The sequence below is a fragment of the Natrix helvetica genome (genome assembly GCF_964273705.1).
Source record: "Natrix helvetica genome assembly, chromosome: 5".
NCBI lineage: Eukaryota > Metazoa > Chordata > Lepidosauria > Squamata > Natricidae > Natrix > Natrix helvetica.
The window spans coordinates 152234106-152257855 of record NC_138551.1 but is presented as its reverse complement, the minus strand read 5'-3'; the positions used below and the strand labels follow the sequence as shown (position 1 = coordinate 152257855).

Genomic DNA, 23750 nt, shown 5'->3' with positions numbered 1-23750 from the left:
CATCTTACAACGCGTTGCTTAGCGACTGTTCAAAGTTACGACGACACTGAAAAAAGCGACTTGGGACCCTTTCCCCACTCTTACTTCTATTGCCCCATCCCCAATTTTGATCCCGCGATCAAAATCCGGGCGCCTGGCGACCGATTCATATTTACAACCATCGGGGTCATGCCACCGTCATAAATATGAAGCCGCTGCCAAGCATCCGAACGTCAATCGCATGCTGCAACGGTCGTAAGTGTGAGGAATGGCCCTAAGTCCCTTTTTTGGTCACTAAATGAACCGTTGTTAAGTCGAGGACTACCTGTCTAAACAGCGCCTTAACATACAGCAGACTCCAGAAATATTGGCAGCTGGAAATTTTCAACGGAAGATCAAATAATCTTTACTCTTCCTTCTTTCCAGTTTTTCACTCCCCTCTTCAAGACCATCTTCTCCGCAAATAAGGCAGGGTCTTATTTTCTTTTGACCCCCGAAATAAGCGCTTGGCCTTATTTTTAGGGAGGTCTTATTATTTTTGGGGTGCAGGAGGCGGCAAGCGGGGTCACCTGGCTGCTGCTGTGTCGCAATATTTTTTTTTGGGGGGGGGCTTATTTTAGTGCATGCCTTCAAAAGCCCCATTGGCCTTATTATCCGGGGAATGTCTTATTTTCGGGGAAATGGCGGGGGGGGGTATAACTCGTTTTTACTGCCCCCCCCACCTCCACCAATCTTGCAGGCAGACAATCTGGGGTGAAGACATCAGAGTGGGAAACACCCCCCTATGTAAAAATGGACTATGACACCTGTCCCAGGTGAGCCAATGGGACCTCTGCTGATGCTAAAGGCCAATTTGGCTTCCCGGTCTGGGAGGAAGTGAGACCATCAGTCTGGACAAAGGTAAGGGGCAAAAGGAGAGTTGAAGATGGGCAGGTGGGTAGGAAAGTCTAGTGGGGGGAGCACACCCCTCTGTACACCTGCAGAGATTTCTTGAAACGACCTGAAAATAAGATTAATTTTTGCTCCAAAAGATGCATTAAGTCTTATTTTCCATTTAGGTCTTGTTTTCGGGGAAATGCAGTACTGAATGCACCCGACAATCTAAACTGGGTCTTATTTTGGGGGTAGGGCATATATATTACTGAAAAATCATGCCAGGGCTTATTTTCCCACTAGGTCTTATTTTGGGGGAAGGCGGGTAGTCCTGTGCCACGAAATTCTTCTGCATTTCTCCCTCCGTGGGTTTTTTTCATTCCGTTTGCTGAATTCCGTTTGCAAGAGAAAGGAATTGGCGTGAAAATTCTCCAGCTCAGGCAGTCGGGCACATCCTGGCACCCGTAGCTGTACAAGCATGTAAGTTTTCATTGCACAATCTTTCTCCAACCTCCTGGGGTTCCTAACTTTTATTTAAACACCCTCCAGGTAAGGTTCTCCCCCCCCCCCGGTGGTTCTCCCATTTGAAAGAGAGGCAGTTGAGTCTAATGGTTAACGGTCCCGCCTTCTGGGCAGAGGGTGAAATTCAGCAGATTCTGACAAGTTCCCAGTCGTGGGAATTTTGAGTAGTTTGGAGAACTGGCAAATACCACTTCGGTCTGGCCCAAGGAGTGGGGAGAGAATGGCGATTTTGCAGATCCCAAATATTGGAATATTGCAGAGATGCCTTAGCTCACGAAATAATTAAAAGAGAAAGAAAAATCTGAATATTACTCCGTATGGAATTTATGGTATAATTGGCTAGAGGAAAGAGCGGTGGGGGGAGGGGGAAAGCAGGAAAGCAAAAAAGGAAGGAAGGAAGATCAACGAATTAAAAAAACAACTACAAAACCGGAAAACAGTTAAAAGATAGAAATATGAAATAGAAATGTAGCAAATAAATAACAGGAAATGGATGCAAAACGACTCAAATGCAATTAAGTTTGTTAATTGAATATGTAGAATGTTGCATATAGAATGAAGAAAAAAGATGCATGAAATAAATGCACACATATATAAAGTTATAGTTATACAAGACTTATATGTACAGATAAAAGAATCACCACAGATATGTAAAAGAAGTGCAATGTGTTGCAAAGATGTGAAGCTTGCATAAACAAAATAAAAAGTTTAAAAAGAGAGAGAGAGAGAGAATGGAGATTTTGCAGTATCCTTCCCCTGGAGTGGGGAGGGAATGGGAATTTTGCAGTGTTCTTCCCCTGGAGTAGGGAGGGAATGGAGATTTTCCAGTATCCTGGAGTGAGGAAGGAATGGAGATTTTACAGTATCCTTTCCCCTGGAGTGGGGAGAGAATGGGGATTTTCCAGTATCCTTCCCCTGGAGTGGGGAGGGAATAGAGATTTTCCAGTATCCTTCCCCCAGGAGTGAGGAGGGAATGGGGATTTTACAGTATCCTCTCCCCTGGAGTGGGAAGGGAATGGAGATTTTACAGTGTCCTTTCCTGGGAGTGGGGAGGGAATGGAGATTTTATTTATTTATTTATTTATTTATTTATTTATTTATTTATTTATTTATTTATTTATTTATTTATTTATTTATTTATTTATTTATTTATTATTTATTTATTTATTTATTTATTTATTTATTATTTATTTATTTATTTATTTATTTATTTATTTATTTATTTATTTATTATTTATTTAATTTGACTTCTTAGTCGCCCCCTCTCCCCCCAGGGACTCGGGGCGACGTACAATAACAACAATCACAACAATATAATAATATGGAGGAGGTAGAAAATAAATAAATAAATTACAGTACTTTGAAACAATTAAAATCCCAATTTTACAGTATCCTTCCCCTGGAGCGCGGAGGGAATGGAGATTTTCCAGTATCCTTCCCCTGCCACACCCACCAAACGACGCCCACAGAACCAGTAGTACAAAAATTTTGAATTTCATCACTGCTTCTGGGTGGCTTTGCCCCCGTCACTCTGCCTTAGCTCGGCCTACTTCACAGGGTTGTTGTTGTGAGGGGTGGGGAAAGGAGGTGCACTATGGCCGCCTGAGGAATTCTGGGAGTCGTAGTCCGTGCCTCTTAACCTTCCCAGGGTTGACGAAAACTGAGACAGAGAGAACAATTTCACTTCTGAACTTCGTAATTGTTTCTCGCCGTGATTTGATTTCTCTCCATCTTGTGAGGGAATGGAGATTTTGCAGTATCCTTCCCCTGAAGTGGGGAGGTGAATGGGGATTTTACAGTATCCTCTCCCCAGGAGTGGGGAAGGAATAGAGATTTTCCAGCATCCTTCCTCCAGGAGTGGGGAGGAAATGGAGATTTTACAGTATCCTTCCCCTGGAGTGGGGAGGGAATGGAGATTTTACAGTATCCTTCCCCTGGAGTGGGGAGGGAATGGAGATTTTACAGTATCCTTCCCCTGGAGTGGGGAGGGAATGGAGATTTTACAGTATCCTTCCCCTGGAGTGGGGAGGGAATGGAGATTTTACAGTATCCTTCCCCTGGAGTGGGGAGGGAATGGAGATTTTACAGTATCCTTCCCCTGGAGTGGGGAGGGAATGGAGATTTTACAGTATCCTTCCCCTGGAGTGGGGAGGGAATGGAGATTTTACAGTATCCTTCCCCTGGAGTGGGGAGGGAATGGGGATTTTGCAGTATCCTTCCCCTGGAGTCGGGAGGGAATGGGGATTGTGCAATATCCTTCCCCTGGAGTGGGGAGGGAATGGAGATTTTACAGTATCCTTCCCCTGGAGTGGGGAGGGAATGGAGATTTTACAGTATCCTTCCCCTGGAGTGGGAGGGAATGGAGATTTTGCAGTATCCTTCCCCTGGAGTGGGGAGGGAATGGAGATTTTACAGTATCCTTCCCCTGAAGTGGGGAGGTGAATGGGGATTTTACAGTATCCTTTCCCAGGAGTGGGTAAGGAATGGAGATTTTGCAGTATCCTTTCCCTGGAGTGGAGAGGAAATGGGGATGTTGCAGTATCCTTTCCCTGGAGTGGGGAGGGAATGGGGATTTTGCAGTATCCTTTCCCTGGAGTGGGGAGGGAATGGGGATTTTGCAGTATCCTTTCCCTGGAGTGGGGAGGGAATGGGGATTTTGCAGTATCCTTTCCCTGGAGTGGGGAGGGAATGGGGATTTTGCAGTATCCTTTCCCTGGAGTGGGGAGGGAATGGGGATTTTGCAGTATCCTTTCCCTGGAGTGGGGAGGGAATGGTGATTTTGCAGTATCCTTTCCCTGGAGTGGGGAGGGAATGGGGATTTTGCAGTATCCTTTCCCTGGAGTGGGGAGGGAATGGGGATTTTGCAGTATCCTTTCCCTGGAGTGGGGAGGGAATGGGGATTTTGCAGTATCCTTTCCCTGGAGTGGGGAGGGAATGGGGATTTTGAAGTATCCTTTCCCTGGAGTGGGGAGGGAATGGGGATTTTGCAGTATCCTTTCCCTGGAGTGGGGAGGGAATGGGGATTTTGCAGTATCCTTTCCCTGGAGTGAGGAGGGAATGGAGATTTTGCAGTATCCTTCCCCTGCCACACCCACCAAGCCACGCCCACAGAACCAGTAGTACAAAAATTTTGAATTTCATCACTGCTTCTGGGTGGCTTTGCCCCCGTCACTCTGCCTTAGCTCGGCCTACTTCACAGGGTTGTTGTTGTGAGGGGTGGGGAAAGGAGGTGCACTATGGCCGCCTGAGGAATTCTGGGAGTCGTAGTCCGTGCCTCTTAACCTTCCCAGGGTTGACGAAACCTGAGACAGAGAGAACAATTTCAGTTCTGAACTTCGTCATTGTTTCTCGCAGTGATTTGATTTCTCTCCGTCTTGCTTTGCTTCAGACGGATAAACCCAGCTGCATTTTCTGGGATCAACTTGGGGCCACAAGAATGAATCCACCGTTGGGCAGAGAGGAGGATCATGCTGGAGAGCCACCCAAACCTTTGGATCAGTACATACGGGAGGGTCAGTTTCCTATCTTTGTGAAAACAAGCGCTAGTTTAGAACAAGGCTAACTAGGTTTCCATGGAAAGATGCAGACCAGGATGGCCTCCATGTTTGAGGATTGTTAGCAGGGATGTGGTCTGCAGGTGGCCAGAGGAGCGGGCAACAGATTCGGACAGTGAGGAGGTTGGGGAGGAACCTGGGCCAGTCCTGGAATCTGGGGAAGGCTCTGTGTCGGAGGCAGAGAGGGGTCCAGGGCCGTCTGACAGTTATCAGCTGCCTTCGGAGTCAGACATCAGTGAGGCAGAGGAACAGCTGGAGCCTGTTCCCAGTGTGCGCATGTGCAGAGTTGCCAGGCGAAGGGAAGAGCTAAAGAACAGGGGTCGACTTGGGAGGAAGGCCACAGGTGGACGATGAATGGCCCCTCCCAGAGGGAATAAAAGAGGAGCGAAAGGGGAGTGGAGTTTGCAGGAGACCATCAGTTCGCCTTCATTGGTTCTTCGCATCATGCTAACAAGTCAGAGTTATTTTGCAGGCCTGAAACAGCTGGAACAGCAAGAGCTTCTGTGTGACACAACTATTGTGGCTAAAGGAGAACGATTCCCCTGTCACAGGTATTGTGTTGTGTTGTCCTTCCTTCCTTCCTTCCTTCCTTCCTTCCTTCCTTCCTTCCTTCCTTCCTTCCCTCCTTCCTCCTTCCTTCCTTCCTTTTTGTATCTGCCACTCCACTACAGTAAGATCAGGCCATAAATTGCAGTGTGTGTGTGTGTGTGCGTGTGTGTGCAAAAACTAGAGAATGAGGTGAAAAAACAGAAGCTTCTTTGGCCAGTCAGGAAACACTTGGAAAGCCAGAGGGAAAACGACAGTTCTATTTTGTTTCCTGGACTAAATAGGATACTCCTGGCAGCTATCAACCCCTACTTCCGAGCCATGTTCTCCAACTCTTTCCGAGAGTCTCAGGACGGGGAGGTGCTTTTGCAGGACATGGACCCCTCCATTATTCAAATGGTGGTACAATATTACTACACGGAGGAAGTCGAACTCATGCCGGAGATCGCTGAAGGCCTGTATGAAGCAGCCAGCCGCCTCCAGATCCTTCCTTTGCTGGAGAGCTGTTCCAGGTAAGCACCAAGTCGCACAATGCCTGTTCATTATGCGGAGTGGGGAGATGGACAACCACCCAATCTTTTTCTTGCTCAACAGCGCCCTCTACAATTCTCTTCCTGCTCAACAGCGCCCTCTACAATTCTCTTCCTGCTCAACAGCGCCCTCTACAATTCTCTTCCTGCTCAACAGCGCCCTCTACAATTCTCTTCCTGCTCAACAGCGCCCTCTACAATTCTCTTCCTGCTCAACAGCGCCCTCTACAATTCTCTTCCTGCTCAACAGCACTCTCTACAATTCTCTTCCTGCTCAAGACTGCCCTCTACAATTCTTTTCCTACTCAACAGCGCCCTCTACAATTCTCTTCCTGCTCAACAGCACTCTCTACAGTTCTCTTCCTACTCAAGACTGCCCTCTACAGTTCTCTTAAATAACAGCAGGGAATATGTTATTCTGGGCAGTTCCTCCTTCCTTGGTGGGGCTTTGCTCTTTACTTTCTCTATCTCTTTGCAGCTACCTGTTGGAGCACCTCTGTCCGGAGAACTGTCTGAGCATCTACCAGCTCGGCTACTCGCACAACGACCCTGTGCTCTTCCAGGAGGCCAAGACCCTGGTGCACGCCCACTTCAAGCGCCTGTCCCAGGAGGCGCCCACTTTCCTGGACCTCAATCCCAGCACCTTGGAGAGCATCCTGGCTTCCGACAACCTGCTCGTCTCCTCTGAGCTGCTGGTCTACCGGGCCGCCTGGCGCTGGGTGCAAGCCCAGAGCCCCCTCCGCCTGCCTTTCCTGGCACGCCTGCTAGCCCAGGTGCGCTTCCCGCTGCTCACCCCGGAAGAGCTGCGCCAGGTCCAAACCGAGCTGCTGCAGCGGCCCAAGGAACTGCGTCCACGCTGGAGGCGCCTTAACCGACAGGAGCGCCTGGCCCAGTGTGGGGGGCTCCGGCGGGGCATGTTTAACACCTGTATCGTGTGCGTGGACCTTTTCAACCTGGAAGGTCCCGAGCTGCGTACCAAGGATTTCCAGGTGGGCTGCTACGACCCCCAAGCCGGCCTTTGGGAGAAGCTGCCGCTGCTGGAAAGACTCTACTGCGCGCGATGCGTGGCGCTACGTGACCGGCTTTTTGTCACAGGCGGCGTCCACACGGATGACACCTACTCAAACACGCTGCACGAGTACAGTCCTCTGCGAGGCCGCTGGAGCCGGCTGGAGCCCATGTCAGTGGCGCGGGCCTCCCACGGCTTCCTCGCCTGGGGCAGCCGCCTCTTTGCGCTGGGTGGCTGGCGCAACTTCGAGGACTATCTTGACTCGGGGGAGAGTTACGACCTAAGTGAGCGGCGCTGGGCCCGCATCGCCCGCCTGCCGCTGCCACTCAGCCACTTTGCGGCAGCCGCACTGCGTGGGCGCCTCTACCTGGTGGGAGGCGCAACAGAGTCGGTGGGCACGTGGTACGCATCACGCAAGGTGCTGATCTACCAGGTGGGCGCCGACCAGTGGAGCCAAGCCTTCCTCAGCAGCGGCGGCTACTGGGCGGGCGCTGTGGCCATGAACGAGGGCATCTACGTGGTGGGGGGCTATTTCCGTGGACGTGCGCGGCACCAACAGCCCACGCGGGACCGGCGTCCTGAGCCAGATGGGTTGCGCTGCACCCGACGCTGCTTTTTCCTGGGCGCCGACGGGCGCGTGGACCGCCGCGTCTCCGTGCCATCTTTGCCCGTGGAGCTGGCCGGGGCCGGCGTGGTTCGCTGGAAGCAGCGGATCTACGTGTTGGGCGGCGAGAACGTGGCGCTGGGGCGGCGGGCGGTGGGCGACAATGAGGAGGAATATTACAACACCGTCTACTACTGGGAGCAGGGTGCTCCCCGCTGGATCCGCTGCCAGGAGCGGCTGCCCTTCGCCAATTGGGGAGTCAGCGGCTTCGGCTGTGCGGCGGTCAAACTGCCCAAGAAGCCAATCCTAGAGTTGTTCCGTAAGACAGCGGTGGCACTTACGGGCCTGGAGGGGCCTGTCTGTTGAATGGCCCCCGCCTCGCCCCTCTCTCTTTCTCTCCCGTTGTGCTTCTCTCTCGTTCTCCCCCCTCTTTCGTTTTCCTTTTTCTTTCTTTCTTTCTTCTCTTTTTCTGCCCTTCCTTCCTTTTCTTTCTCACACTCTTTCTTACTCTTTCCTTTCTCTCTCTCTCTCTCTCTCTCTCTCACACACACACACACACACAAACACACACACACACACACACACACACATACATACATATACTCCGGGCCACAACCGGGCGAGCCCCTTGTCCCACACAGAGTCTAGAAAAAAAAAAAAACTACTTCCTTGCCTACCAGCATGTCTGCCTTTCATTCGTGAGGGAGGGGCTCTCCAGTATCTGGGCAGATTATGTCCCCTTTTTAATGTTTAAAATGTGTTCGTAGTATATTTAGCAGATTAAGGATAACTACTCCAACGTCATTTTGAGTGACGGCTCAGCTCCACCGTACATGTACACGCGCCTCCCACTGGCCAGCAGTGGTCCAAGCGGGGAAGGCACATACATGTATGGGGGGAAGGGAGCACGGGGGGGGGGGGTTGTCTGACCCCTTGTGGCCCAAAACGGGGCACAGGGGATCGCATGCGCGAGGGGCGGGGGGAAGCGGGAAGGTCCCTTCCAGCTCTATTCTGATGGATTGATGGATTGAAATGGTCTAGGGTCTCCTGCTTGAGCAAGGGGCTGGACTAGAAGACCTCCAAGGTCCCTTCCAGCTCTGTTCTGATGGATGGATGGATTGAAATGGTCTAGGATCTCCTGCTTGAGTAAGGGGCTGGACTAGAAGACCTCCAAGGTCCCTTCCACCTCTATTCTGATTAATTGATTGATTGAAATGGTCTAGGATCTCCTGCTTGAGCAAGGGGCTGGACTAGAAGACCTCCAAGGTCCCTTCCAGCTCTGTCCTGATTCAAATTGATTCAACGATGAAGGACCTCGATAGAACCTCCTCCTTTCATCCAATGACTCGGCAGAATCAGCCACCCAATCCCACAGGAGAGACCCCTCCCGAGACCGTGCCTTCCATTGCCGCTCAAATTTATTAGGGAAAAAAAAGGAAGGAATAACAGTGACTTCAAACGTTGGGCCCCCAAACTCCTCGAAGGTCTAGCAGATGGTAACTCGAGGTCTTTCAAAGACATCAGGTGAGAACAAGTGACATCTTGGGGTGAACCATTGCGAAGCTGCTCGGATTTGGCGTTTGGGAGACATCTGAAAGTCAACCGATGGGAAAGGTGATTGTTCTGTGGCCCATGGCCTTCGTAGTAACCTCGAGAGGTCCACAGAAGCCAACGGCAATTGTACATCGTTACTGTAGAATGTATTGATAACCCCAGCCTGATGTTCACACAAACATCACGGGTTGGTGGGAGCTACAATTTGGCGATCGCCGACACGATGACCACCGAAGTCACTTGGAAGAGTTGGAGAATGTGAGGCTTGGGTCTCAACAGCGTCGCGCACCCAAATCTGCTGATGCCTTCTCGCGGCACCGGGATTTCGGCGCTAGCCCTGTGCCAGCGGGACTCGCCCGGCTGCCAGTGATAGATCACTTTGTACCGCTGGGACAGATCTTCTCCGCCCAACACGTAGATCCGTTTGCCGCAGCGAACCACCGCGGCGTTAGCCAGGCCTCGCCGCAGCTTGGGAATGGTTATGTTGACATTTACCTTGCCAGATTCGTTGACGAAGAAACATTTACGGGTGCTGTGGCGGTTCTCCGGCACTAGGGCCCTCTCCTGCCAATCCTCGTTCTTCTTCTCGGTGTAACCCCCAATGACGTAGATACCGTTCTCGGTGGCCACGGCACCCGCAGCAAAGAAGCCCATCGCCAGAGGGACCTGTGTCCACGTGTTGGAAGCCATGGCGTAGATCAAGACTCCCTTGTGGAACAGCCAGTGGTTGGAGACCCCGGTGGCGCCTCCAAGGAGGTACGCCTTCTCCCGCAACACGCTGGAGGCCGGGTGGCTCAGGGCGAAGGGCAACTTGGCCATCGGAGTCCAGATCCCTGTGTCGAGGTCCAGGGTCTCGGCCAGGTTTAGGAAACTCTGAAATCTGCGCCAGCCTCCCATGGCATAGAGTTTTTGGCGGTTGAACACGAAGCCGTGGGCCGCCCGGGGCACTGCCATGGCCGGGAGCTGCCGCCACTGGTTGGTGAACCCATTGAATTCGTAGACAGCATTGGAGTACGCGTTTTTGTGGACGCCTCCCGAGAGATAGACCTTGTCTCCGTTGGAGGTACAGCAAGCGTGGGTCAACGATTGCACGCCAGGGAGTTTCTCCCAGACTTCGGCCTGCGGCTCATAGCAGCTCACATGGGCCTCTTCGCTCTCCAGCTGTTGATACTCGCACATCTGGGTGTCGATGCAGAGGATGTATGGCTTGTACATGCCTTGGCGCAGCCCGCAGCTTTCTTGCAACCGTTCTGGGCCATCCATGACTTTCCGTTCGAGACCGAAATCGTCCCATATCAGCAGATCTTCCCGGAGGATGTCTTGCTCCTCGGGACCGAAGAGGGGAAAGCGGATGTGTTGCAGAAGATGTGCAAGGAAGGGTCGGCGCTGGCTGGCCTCGCGCTGCACCCACCGCCGTACCGCCTGGTAGACCTTCAGCTCCGAAGCCACTTCGAGCTTGTCGTCAGAGATGACGGCGGTGAGGTCGTTGGGATCCAGTTGGAGGAAATTGTCCTCTTCGAACGTCTGCTCAAAATTCCGGATCAGGAACTGGAGGACTGCACGGAGGAGAGGATTGCTGTGGTGCACCTGGGCTAAGGTATACATCTCAAAGCAGTTATGGACCGAGAGATTGGCCACCAGGAACCTAGAAGGAGAGAGAGAGGGAAGGGGAGGGTTAAACTGGGGGGGTCCTGGAACTCTCTGAGCTCAGGGGTTTTCTTGCAGATGTTTCATGACCGAGATAGATTACACCATCAGTGCTAGAAGAGGATGGGGATTGAGGAGAGGAGGAGGGAGAATGTGGAGTCCTTGATGCTTTCTTGGTTTCCGTGCAGACGTTTCATGACCCAACTAGGGAACATCATCAGTGCTAGAAGGGAATGGGGGTTTGAGGAGAGGAGGAAGAGGAAGGGAGAGAGGGAGGATTAGGAAGTTTTTGGTGCTCTCTGAGCTTGGTGGTTTTCTCGCAGACGTTTCATGACCCAACTAGGGAACATCAGCAGCGCTTCACTGATGTCCTCTACCTTAATGATGAAATGCTGCACCAAGGACCTCATATACTTAATATTCCTTCCTCCTCCCATTTCCCCCACAACAACGATAACCCTGTGAGGTGGATTGGGCAGAGAGAGAAGGACTGGTCCAAAGTCGCCCAGCTGGCTTTCATGCCTAAGGCAGGACTAGAACTCCCAGTCTCCTGGTGATTGGCCCAAAGTCGCCCAGCTGGCTTTCATGCCTAAGGCAGGACTAGAACTCCCAGTCTCCTGTTGATTGGCCCAAAGTCACCGAGCTGGCTTTCATGCCTAAGGCAGGACTAGAATTCCCCGTCTCCTGGTGATTGGCCCAAAGACACCCAGCTGGCTTTCATGCCTATTGTGGGACTAGAACTCCCCGTCTCCTGGTTCCTTTAACCCACTAAAAAAAAAATGCTCTTTAAGCTTTTTAAACCAACTTTCAAAACTGACTGTTTAGCTTTTTAACTGATGGGCTAGTTTCCTGAGCACGTAGGGGAAAAGCAAAACTTTTCGAGTCTTGCGGATTCTGCCTTGCCTTGGGTTTGCTGGGATGGGAGGCCACCAAGAGATCTTGGGGATGAGTTCAAACCAGCCGCCACGCCCTTCGCACCATTGTAAGGCAACATCTGGGAAACTACCTGCAGCAGACGGCCTCCAAGGGGATGATCTGCAGCTGGCTGGCTCCTGTGAAGAGCGACGGAGCCAGATCGGCCGTGAGTATGAGTTCTTCCGTGTAGATGTACTTCAGGATGTTTTGCAGGAGGGACGGAGGGACGTTCTCCAGCTGGACCTCCGACCCCTCCAGCTCTTTCCCACCTTGGATGAAGACGTCCCGGAAATAAGGACTCACGGCTGCCAGCAAGGCCCTGTAACGAGAGGCAGATGTCGACACGGGGTTTAGACACATGTGGCATTGATATGTGCTGGGGTCTCTAACGCTAATCTCCAGAACAACGTTCCTGCAAGGATGGTGGACCTGAAGAGGATTTTCTACAGGTTTTCTACAAGGCCAAACAAGGAAGCAAATCCTGGTTCCAGCTAACTCAGTCAATTGCTTTCTCAATTTTTCTTCTTTCACGATCAGCCTTGCCATTACAGTACGATTCGAACAATTATTGCCCCCAAATTTGTAGAAAATAGCAGAATTAATAGAGTTGGAAGGGACCTTGGAGGTCTTCTAGTCCAGCCTCCTGCTCAGGCAGGACATCTTATTCCATTCTAGATAAATCATTGTCCAGTTTCTTCTTGAAAATATCCAGGGGTGGAATGCCCACAGCTTAAGCAAGTCGCTTAACGGCCATGGCAAGAAAGGTTGTAAAATGGAGCAAAACCCACTTAACTATCATGTTGAGCAAGTGGAAACTTTAGAGTCTGTTACAGTCACAAATGAGCCCCAGGTCTGTGTGGCTAAGTGAGACATTTCACGACTTCTCATGCCGCATTTGTTAAACGCGTCCCTGCAGCTGTTAACATTAGTCACACGGTCGTAAAACGAATCTGTCTTCCCCCGTGGACCTTGCTGCTCAGAAGGTCGCGAAAGGCGATCGCTCGGGGAGATTGGAACCGTCGTAAAAGTGAGTCAGTGGCCTAGCCTTCCGAATGTAAATCGCGTGACCGCATGGGGATGCTGGAGTGGTCATAAGTGTGGAAAAACGATCCGAAGAACCTTTTTTTTAACCAGCGATGTCATAAGGACTGGCTGGCTCTGCCCACCCCACCCTGCCCCTCCCAGGAGTCTCTACGCGGCCTGTTTTGGATGCGAGGTAAGAGCCCACGCGGAGGCTTTGGGAGGGCGAAAAATAGACCTCCCAGAAGTCCTAAAATGGGCCTCCGGAGCACAGGGAAGGCCGTTTTCACCCTCCCGGAGGCTGGAAAAAAGCCGCCAGAGCCTGGGGAGGGTGAAAACGCCGCTCCCACCATGGGGCAGAAGGCCGAGCAGGCTATACCCTCCCATAGCCACAGCCACCCAGCAACCGGGCAGAGAACCCTTTGCAAACATTTTTCAATCTCACCCCTGCTCAGGGTGGTGACGGTTCGTTCCGAAGTTACGACGGGGTGGAAAGAATGACATATCACCGGTCTTAGAAGTTTGATGACTTTCTGATACGTTTCTAAAACGTTTGGGGAGCACGAGGGCAGAGCTGGCCTCCAAAAGGGGCACCGGCAGCGAGACCCTTACCTGTGGCAAGGAAACCTCTGTCCATTGGCCACCAGCGTGACGTCACAGAGCAGCTCCCCCTGGTACATCTCTGTCAATCCTGGCTCCGGGAAGAGGAGACAAGCTCAGATCAACAAGCCAGGTTAAGACCCAACATTTTCCCACATGCCATCCAAGCTCCAAATTCTTGAGCAATGGCAAAAGATGCAAAAATTCACATCCCCCCCCCCAAAAATATGGCAAACTAAAAGTATTTTTTGCATGTTAAGAACAGGTAGTCCCGGACTTACGGTGGTTCGTTTAGCGACCGTTTGAAGTTACGACGGGACTGGGTAAAGCAACTGAGGACCGTTTTGCCATTTACCGTCCCTTCAGCGGTCAGGTGGTCAAAATTCAGACGCTTGGATGCTGACTTGTATTTATGACGGTGACAGCGTCCTGGCTGGGGGTCACCTGATCCCTTTTTGCGACCTTCCAACAAGCAAACGTCGATGGGGAATCCCGATTCGTTTAAAAACCGTGTTCCTCATTGAACAACTGCAGGGATTCGCTTAACAACCGTGGCAAGGAAGGTCACGAGATGGGGCAAAATAGCCATCTTGCTTAGTGACAGAAATTTGCGATCGTAAGTCGAGGACTATCTATATGATAAGCATTGGGTTTCTAAGTATGGGAAGCATCCTTCCCTTAGACTTCAGCTCCCAGAATTCCTCCTGGCTGGCTGGCCGGCCCAGGGAATTCTGGGAGTTGAAGTCCACGTGTCTTAATGGTTGAAACACGCTGCTCTGGAGAAATCCAGAGGAAATTGTCACTACATTTCCTCAAGAATACAGTCCAAAAAGCAAAAAAGCAAAACAAAAACCCACTTTTTCGGAGGGAGAAACTTTCTAAGAACTTAGATATCAGCATTTCTTCGTTCTTCTGGGGAAACTTTTAACACACTTCAAATTAATGATCCACAATTAAAATTGTTTAGCGTTCCAGCGTAACTCTGGAACGCCTCGAGCAATTTCAACCAAACTTGGTACACAGGTGACTTACTCTCTGGAAAGAAATACTGTGGGGGGTAAGATACCCCTAATACCCCTCAGGGTGTGTCCCCCTGTGTGTGTATCCCTGTGTGTGTGTGTTCCAGCATAACTCTGGAACACCTGGACCGCTGAAATGAAAAGGACTGAATTATATCTATCGTGTCAAATCACAGTACTTTTGACAGTGATCGTGTGCATTTTGGATTCAAGTTCTGTTAAGATACAGCCTGTTGTGCCTTAAAATGGCTTCTACTGTACAGCACAGTGGAGCTGCTATGGTAACACCCGTAACAACACCCCTCGGGCTGTGTGTCTGTTAAGATGCAGCCTGTTGTGCCTTTAAATAGCTTCTATTTGACTACTGTAAAATGGATTCTACTGTACAGCGCAGTGGAGTAACAGCTTCACAGTACTCCACAAGGGGGCTCTCCTCTGGTAAGAAGGAAAAATCCAACATTAGAAATTATGTTTGGTCCGGACATTTTCCCCGCTAAAAATAACAATCTATCAACTTAAGATTTCCAAACTACAGTTCACAAAATACGAAACTACTCCTGTGTGAATGGTTTGAAATTGGGACAACTGTAGTAAGAGGTCTCTTGAAACTCTTACCTTCTTTTAAGCCAAGAGGTCTTGGTTTTAGCTTGGTGATCTGTCCTCTTTTCTGGCTGGTACTCATCGTGAGCTATCAAACAAAGAATGGAAGACGTTTGTAGCTACTGTAGGAGGGAACGAAAGTTGCATCAACAAGATCTAGAGAACTTCTTGAGTTGATGGCTTTTCATCTTTTAATACTTCTCCAGGATGGTGTGGTGTAGGCAGATGGTCTGAACTTAAGAATTGAAGTCCTGTCTCATAGATCTTCCTTAGTTCAATGTTCTCAGCTTCCAGAGTTGAAGTCCACATGTCTTTAGGTGGTCAAAGTTGAGAACATTGGACTAGAAGAAGGAACAACAAGGAAGACCCACTTCCGCTATTCTGGAAGTTGAAGTTGTGTGAAGACCTGAAGATGTTTGGACGTCAACTCTGGAAGTCCACCCAACTTCAGGGATGGACTTCTCGGATGGAGTAATGTTGAGGGGTTAGGAAATATAAGGAAATTGGACAAGCTGCCCTCTGTAACTTATTGTTTTATCGGTGTATAAAATACAAATAAAAACAGGGAATTAAGGGAAGGAAAAAGAAAGGGGGAACAAAAATACGAGGTACAAGAGAAGAAAGAAAAAGGGGCCGACTTCTGACTCTTTTTAGCACAGTGCAAGGTAACAACATTACAACCTCAACTTTTTACTTTTTTCTCCTTTTATTTTTGCATCCTGAACTCGCCATCCGGGCAGAGAAATTTGGGGTTTGAGAGTTGGAAATGGGCGAGGACGTGACGTCCCTTCTGATCATAAAAGACTCCGGCTGCGGTTTTCTTACCTCTGATGATACGGTAGCCCAGTTATAAAAAAGTGTCGAAAAAAATATGTCACTCTATCCTGGACCCATCAGTCTGGGCCAGCGCAATGCCCAGTGAGCCTGGCAGAGTCGCCCCCTGCCCATCCGCTCTCTGGGGCTGCTTCTCCAGAGTCTTCTGGTGCCTTCTGCCATCCCTTAAGGCCAAGAAGCTCTGCCCCCAGGGAAGGCCGAGCTTTCAGCCTTTCTGGATACACAGCCATTATGATGTCACATCTGCACCCTGATCTGTGTGCAGAGAAAAGGCAATTGACAGGCTAGAGTGGAATCTGAATTTTTTCTCTCTCCAGGGACAGCCCCCAGGGTGAGCTTGTTAGAAGATCCTAGCCATTCTTTGTAGATTTCTTGGCCATGTTTTGAATCAGTTGCTGCCGGGACCCCTTGGGGAAATGGAGAAGCAAGGATTTTTAAGATCAATTCTTTCCGTTCTGTTTCGAAACTTGCTTCAGATATTAAAACGTTAAATGAGATGTGTTTGTGTTTTCTTTACCCTTGTTTATTTCCCTCAATGAAATGGACCTGAGACAGGTCGAGGGTTAAAAACCAAAACAATTGTTTCAACTCCTGGCAGTCCTCGACGTACAACAATTCATTTAGTGACTGTTCAAAGTTACAATGGCACTGAAGAAAGGGACTTAGGACCGCTTTTTTCACACTTATAACCTTTGCAGAAATCCCTGTGGTAACGTGATCAAAATTCAGATGCTTGGCCACGGGTTCATATTTACGACGGTTGTGGTGTCCTGGGTTAGTCACAGGATCCCCTTTTGTGACCTTCTGACAGGCAAAGTCAATGGGGGAAGCCAGATTCCCTTAACAACCAGGTGACTGACTTATCAACTGCAGGGATTTGCTTAACGATGGTGGTAAGAAAGGTGGTAAAACGGGGGCAGAACTCACTTAACCAATGTCTTGCTTAGCAAGAGGGATTTGGGGCTCCAGTTTGGGTCGTGTCGAGGACTAGCTGTAAAATGCAGAGGGATGGCGTCCGATTTTCACTTTTGTAAAGTGTCCGAAATAACAAGGAAAGTTTGTTTGCGGGGCATGGAATTAAATATTAAATGGGGGATAGATTTAATTCCAACAGGTATGTGTTGCTGTAGCCAAACTTTTCATGCCAGATTTTCTCAACTCGGGTAATTTTAAGGTGGGTGGACTTCAACTCCCAGAATTCCCCAGCCATCATGCTTTAAGACGGATGGACTTCAACTCCCAGAATTCCCCAGCTTCCACTGTGCAGGACCAAATGAAACAACTGAGGCTGCAAAACAATCTCTGAGACGAAGGTTTGTTTCATGCTTTATTTTATTATTCTTATTGTATTATCAGCCAGCAATAACGGAACAAAAAGTCATTTATTTCTTCCACAAAGGACTAGATCTTTAGCTGGAGGCGAGAGCAATCGGATGCCATCTTCATGACTAGCCCTTCTTCTCGTCTTTCTGACCTTAAAGACAAAAATAGAAGAATAAAAGAGACATTCGACCTTTCAATCATTTTCTCCATCCCCCCGAGCTCCATTTTCGCTGGAAGAGGGTTGCAGGAGGCTGTCGCAGCTGAAAACGGAGCTGCCGAGGGCCACGTGCAACTCTCCCCGATCTCCGTTTTTGCTGGCAGAAGGTTGCAGGAGGCGATTGCAGCCTAAAATGGAGCTGGCGGGGGCCACATGCGACTCTCTTCAACCTCTGTTTTTGCTTGCAGAAGGCTGCAGGTGGCGGTCGCAGCCGCAAACGGACCAGGTGAGGGCCACGTGTGACTCTCCAAAGCTCCTTTTTTGCTGGCAGAGGGTTTCAGCTGGCGGTGAAAACGAAGCTCGCCAGAGCCATGTTCGACTCTCTCCTGAGCTCCGTTGTCCCTGGCAAAGGGTTGCCGGAGGCCATCACAGCCGAAAACGGAGCTGGTGAGGAACTCTGTTTTTGCTAGCAGAGGATTGCAGGAGGCCATCGCAGCCAAAAACGGAGCTCAGGACCCCCTTTTTTTCCTGGCAGAGCGAAAAGAGTGTTGGACCCCCGACACGAGTGACATCAAGCTGGCCAGGCCCACCCCAACCCCTCCCCCCCCGAGGGCAAACCCAACCCTGATGCATCCCGCAATGAAATTGAGTTTTCACACACACACAGACACACCCGGAATAGAATAAGAGAGTTTACCTGAGCAAAAAGAGTCTGGACACACAAACCGGACCTTGTAATCAAGGCAAAGGCCTCCCTTCCCCTGGTGAGCATGGATGCAGGCAAACCCGTTGACCGGATCGTTCCTAAAAAGGGGAGAAGAAGAATCCTCAGCATATGGAGAAATCCTCAGTTGACGACCACCGTTTCTCTTCCTTTCTTCCTCCTCCTCTCTTCCTCCTCCTCCTCCTCTCTCCTCTTCCTCCTCCTCTTCTTTCCTCCTCTTCATACATAATACAATAGTAGAGTTGGAAGGGACCTTGGAGGTCTTCTAGTCCAACCCCCTGCCTAGGCAGGAAACCCTAACATTTCCACTCTTCCCTTCCTTCTACTCTCCTCTTCTTCCTCTTCCTCTTCCTTCTACTCCTTCTCTCTTCTTCCCTCTCTCCTCCTCTCCCTCCTCCTCTCTCCCTCCTACTTCTCTCTCCTCCTCTTTCCTCCTCTCTTCCTCCTCCTCCTTCTCTCTCTGCCTTCTCTCTCCTTCTCCTCCTCTCTTCCTTCTACTCCTTCGCTCTCATTCTCTCTCCTTCACTCTCCTCCTTCTCCTCCTCTTCCTCCTACTCTCTTCCTCCTCCTCCTTCTCTCTCCTCTTCCTCTTCCTTCTCCTCCTCTCTTCCTTCTACTCCTTCGCTCTCATTCTCTCTCCTTCACTCTCCTCCTTCTCCTCCTCTTCCTCCTCCTCTTCCTCCTCCTCCTCCTCTCTCCTCTTCCTCCTCCTCTCTCCTCTCCTCTCCTCCTCTTCATCCTCCTCTCTTCCTTCTACTCCTCCTCCTCCTCTCCCCTTCTTCTCTCTCCTTTTTTCCTCCTCCTCCTCTCTTCCTCCTCTTCTCTTCCTTCTCCTCCTCCTCTCTTCTTCTCCTCTCTCCTCCTCTCCATCCTCCTCTTCTTCTCCTCCTCTTCTCCTCCTCCTTTTTTTCCTCTTCCTCCTCTCTTCCTCCTCCTCCTTCTCTCTCTTCCTTCTCTCTCCTTCTCTCTCCTCCTCCTCTGTTCCTCCTCTCTCTCCTCCTCTTCTTCCTCCTCCTCCTCCTCAAAAGCTCATATCCAGCGGGAAAAGGGGGCTACTGGCCATCTCACCGGGAAAATTGTTGTCCTGTTTGGGAAGCAGGGACCCCTTTGACCGTCTGCACCTCAATGGCCAGGGGATTTTGGCAAAGAGCTTTGGGGAGTTCTTTACGGATGTAGTAAACCAGCTCGAAGTCCCCTGTGCTGGAGGGGTTGCCTCGGTTGATCCATTGCGTCTTGCAGACTAAGGACAGACCCCCAAAAAAGAAAGAAAAGTTATTGGCCTTAGAAATCAAAGGTTCAATTTCTCTTTAAAAATCCTCAACTTACGAACCACAATCGAGCCCAAAATCTTTGTTGCTAAGCGAAGCATTTGTTCAGTGACTTTTCTTGCCACCGTTGTTAAGTAAATCACAGCCATTGTTAAATTAGTCACCCGGTCATTAAGTGAAGCCCAGGATGCTACGACCATCGTAAACATGAGCCAGGTTTGAATTTGGTTCACCTGACCAATGGCAATGCTGCAACGGACGTACGAAAAAGGATCCTAAGTCACTTTTTTTTCAGCGCTGTTGTAACTTTGAATGATCCCCAAACAAACTGCGCTAAGTTGAGGACTTTCTGTGACAGAGTTGGAGGGGACCTTGGAGGTCTTCTAGTCCAACCCCCTGCTCAAGCAGGAGACCCTCAATCATTCCAGACAAATGGCTCTCCAGTCTCCTCTTGAAAACCTCCCGTGATGGAGCCATCCACAACTTCTGGTGTCAAGCAGTTCCGCGGGTTAATTGTTTTCACTGTCAGGAAATGTCTTCCTTCCTTCCTTCCTTCCTTCCTTCCTTCCTTCCTTCCTTCCTTCCTTCCTTCCCCCTCCCTCCCTCCCTCCCTCCCATCCCTTCCTCTGATCTCATGTCATGTATCCTTCCTATCTATCGATCACCTATCTATCTATCTATCTATCTATCTATCTATCTATCTATCTATCTATCATCTATCATCTATCCATCCATCCATTTATCCATCCATCTATCTATCTCAGAATTCTAGTTGTGGATCATTATCCATAACTTCTGGAGGCAAGCTGTCCATCCATCCATCCATCCATCCATCCATCCATCCATATATCTTATCTTATCTATCTATCATCTCAGAATGATAGGGTTGGAAGGGACCTTGGAGGTCTTCTAGCCCAACCCACAACTCAAGCAGGAGCCCCTAGACCATTTCCATCCATCCATCCATCCATGTATCTTATCTCATCTCATCTCATCTCATCTTATTTTATCTATCTATCATCTCATTTCAGAATGATAGGGTTGGAAGGGACCTTGGAGGTCTTCTAGTCCAACCCCCTGCTCAAATAGGAGCCCCTAGACCATTTCCATCCATCCATCCATCCATCCATCCATCCATCCATCCATCCATCCATATATCTTCTTATCTATCTATCATCTCATCTCAGAATGATAGGGTTGGAAGGGACCTTGGAGGTCTTCTAGCCCAACCCACAACTCAAGCAGGAGCCCCTAGACCATTTCCATCCATCCATCCACCCATCCATCCATCCATCCATCCATCCATCCATCCATCCATCCATCCATCCATCCATCCATGTATCTTATCTCATCTCATCTTATTTTATCTATCTATCATCTCATCTCAGAATGATAGGGTTGGAAGGGGCCTTGGAGGTCTTCTAGTCCAACCCACAACTCAAGCAGGAGCCCCTAGACCATTTCCATCCATTCATCCATCCACCCATCCATCCATCCATCCATCCACCAGAATAGAGCTGGGAGGGACCTTGGAGGTCTTCTAGTCCAACCCTCTGCTCAAGCAGGAGTCCCTCTACAATTCCAGAAGACCCATGGGCTGTCCAGTTTTCTTAAAAACCTCCAGGGAGGAAGCACCCACAACTTCTGGTGGCAAGCAGTTCCGCGGGTTAATTGCCCTCACTCTTAGGAAGTCTCTCCTTAATTCCAGGTAGCTTCTCTCCTTCTCCTGCCTTGGGGTCAACAATTCGTCAGGAACAATCTTGGCCTTCCCCTCAGTTCAAAGCAAAGCAATTTCTGTCCCTCTGATTTTGCCACCGAGCTAAATTATTTCAAAGAATTGTTTTAAAAAACAACAACCGGTTGGCATTTTCTATTTTGTTTTTAACCTTACCTGGCGCCGGACTCTGGGAGGCGGTTATCTCTGGCTTCTCTTCCGTTTGGACTTGTCCTGTGGATGAAATGGAAAAGAAAGAAAGAAAGAAAGAAAGAAAGAAAGAAAGAAAGAAAGAAAGAAAGAAAGAAAGAAAGAAAGAAAGAACATTTGGAAAAAGGATCAGGAGAAAAACTAGAAACACACTGCAAATAAATGGCGTGTCCTACGCGGAAATAATGCAAGGGACGCAGAGTTTTTAAGTTGGCGAAGAATGGTGTTTTTTTTTAAATGCTTCAAAAAATGCACCTGCTCATTTCTTGGCTCATTTCCTCTGTAGGAATTAAATTGAAGAGCTTTGGAGGAAGGGACAGGGACAGAAGGAGGGAGGGAGGGAAGGGAGGAAGGAAGAAAAGAAAGAAAGAAGGAAGAGGAAAAGGAGGAGAAGGAAGGAAGGAAGGAGGGATGGAAGGAAGGGGTAAGGAGAAGGAGAACGAAGAGAAGTGGAAAGAGAAGGAGAAGATAGATGGATAGAAAGAAGAAAAGAAGGAAGGGGTGAGGAGAAGGAAGGGAGGTAAGGGTGACAAGGAGAAGGAAAGAAGGAAGAGGAGGGGAAGAAGGAAGGAAGGAAGGAAGGAAGGAAGGAAGGAAGGAAGGAAGGAAGGAAAAGGGAGGAAGAAAGGGGTGAGGAGAAGAGGAACGAGAAGGGAAAAAAGGCAGGGAAAAGGGGAAAGGAGAAGGAGAAGGAAGGAAGGGAAGAAGGGAGGAAGTGTAAGGATAAGAAGGAAAGAAGGTAGGAAGGGGAAAAGGTGAAGGAGAAGGAAGGAAGGAAAGGAGGGAGAAGGAAAGGGTGAAGAAAAAGGGAAGGAAAGAAGGAGGGAAGGAAAAGGAAGGAAGGAAAAGGAGAAGGAGTAAAGGAGAAGGAAAGGGAAAGGGTGAATGAAGGAAAGAAGGAAGAGGAAAGGAAAGGTACGGATAAGAAAAACAAAGCGAAGGAAAGATAGAAGTGGAACGGGAGAGGGAGAAGATGGATGGATGAATAGACAGATGGATGGATGAAAGGAAGGAAAGAAGGAGAGGAGGAGGAAAATTAGGTTACAACTAGTTGTATCCTCTCAGGCACCTTACCTAGTGTGGAACTTGGGAGAGAGGTCTGTGTCGTTGGCTCTCGAGTGGTAGGAGAAACGATGGTTGAACTCAGCTGCGGCTGATCCTTCTCTGTTGACGGAGAGACGTGGATGGAAATCACTTGAGGGCTTTATTTTGGGGGACCCCGAATCCACCCCTTGTCACCCCCCAAGAGCACCTCAGGAGAGCTTTAAAGAAGAGCTCCTGTAGGCAAAATGGGGCCCTCTGAGGTCACTTAGTTCCTTGATTCCCCCTCCCCAGGGTTTAAGGAGAAGTAGTGGATGGGTGGGAGAATGTGGTTACAGATTAGCAGAGTTGGAAGGGACCTTGTAGGTCATCTAGTCCAACCCCCTGCCCAAGCAGGAGACCCTACTACACCGTGTGGTGTCTTTGGCGTGTCGCGAGTGCCAACGTCCGTAAGGGACTTGCGTTGACTTCTATCAGGAGGAAAAGGAGTTGAAAGACTTAAAACTGGGATCAGAGTGGATCTAGAGCAGACGTTGGGGATCCCAAAATCGAGGTGCGATTCAACTTGGATTAAACACCCAAGAAGCCGACGCAGGTTATTCTGACTTTTATTTTATTTTTCTTCCAGGATTTTGTTACTGTAGGAAGTCAAGACCACCCCCTCTCCTAGAAAAATGAAATGTCCTGGGAAATATCGAAAAGGCAGAATATTATATTATATTTCCCTGGATCAGAAATGGAGAAATGTGTTTGTAAAACAGAGTCACACTTAATAGCTCCCCACCTTGGTCAATGGGCCATTAAAAGGCCTCAAACAGTCTATTCTACATTACAAAGACCTCCCCCTTCAGCTCCAGGGTGATGGGATTAAGGCACGATAGTATTAGCCCTTTCCCCATCTCACCGCAGGGCACCTGGGAAGAAGCAAGGCTCAACCAAGCTTGGGACTCAAAAGACACCTACAAAGCTAGCTGAGACCCCTTTGCCCCTGGGAGCCTGACAACCAATCAGAATGCATTTCTTACACAGGAACAGGAAACAGAGAGGTGGGGCCGAACAGAGAGTATAAAAAACCCAGCAAGCCCATTCTTTCTCTCTCTTTTCTTTTCTTCTTCACCCAACATCTGGAAGCGTGGGCTTCCCCCTTTTCTGTTCAGGACTCAAGCCACGTGGTCCTGTCCACCATTAAAACCATCTTTCCAAGCAGCCTCCGTGTCTCCAGTGTCTTTTTCCCCACTTGGAGCCGAACCCAGACCCAGAAGGACATTTCCTTTCTTTCTTTCTTTCTTTCTTTCTTTCTTTCTTTCTTTCTTTCTTTCTTTCTTTCTTTCTTTCTTTCTTTCTTTCTTTCCTCAAGCCATGTAATCCTGTCCACCATTAAAACCATCTTTCCAAGCAGCCTCCGTGTCTCCAGTGTCTTTTTCCCCACTTGGAGCTGAACCCAGACCCAGAAGGACATTTCCTTTCTTTCTTTCTTTCTTTCTTTCTTTCTTTCTTTCTTTCTTTC

General features: G+C 49.4%; 2 protein-coding genes across 2 annotated transcripts; one reads left to right on the top strand and one right to left on the bottom strand.

The window, feature by feature from the left end:
- Positions 1–4810: 4810 nt before the first annotated feature.
- On the top strand, positions 4811–7983 carry LOC309392749 (kelch-like protein 24; the record flags this gene model as incomplete). Its single annotated transcript, XM_081954179.1, has 4 exons — positions 4811–4886; positions 5401–5479; positions 5759–5986; positions 6483–7983. 4 exons carry the CDS (start codon positions 4811–4813, stop codon positions 7981–7983), a joined length of 1884 nt encoding a protein of 627 aa, XP_081810305.1.
- Positions 7984–9369: 1386 nt separating this feature from the next.
- Positions 9370–15054, bottom strand: LOC309392748 (kelch-like protein 38; the record flags this gene model as incomplete). The annotated part of the gene is made up of 4 exons (XM_081954178.1): positions 9370–10816; positions 11825–12052; positions 13366–13444; positions 14988–15054. 4 exons carry the CDS (start codon positions 15052–15054, stop codon positions 9370–9372), a joined length of 1821 nt encoding a protein of 606 aa, XP_081810304.1.
- Positions 15055–23750: the final 8696 nt, after the last annotated feature.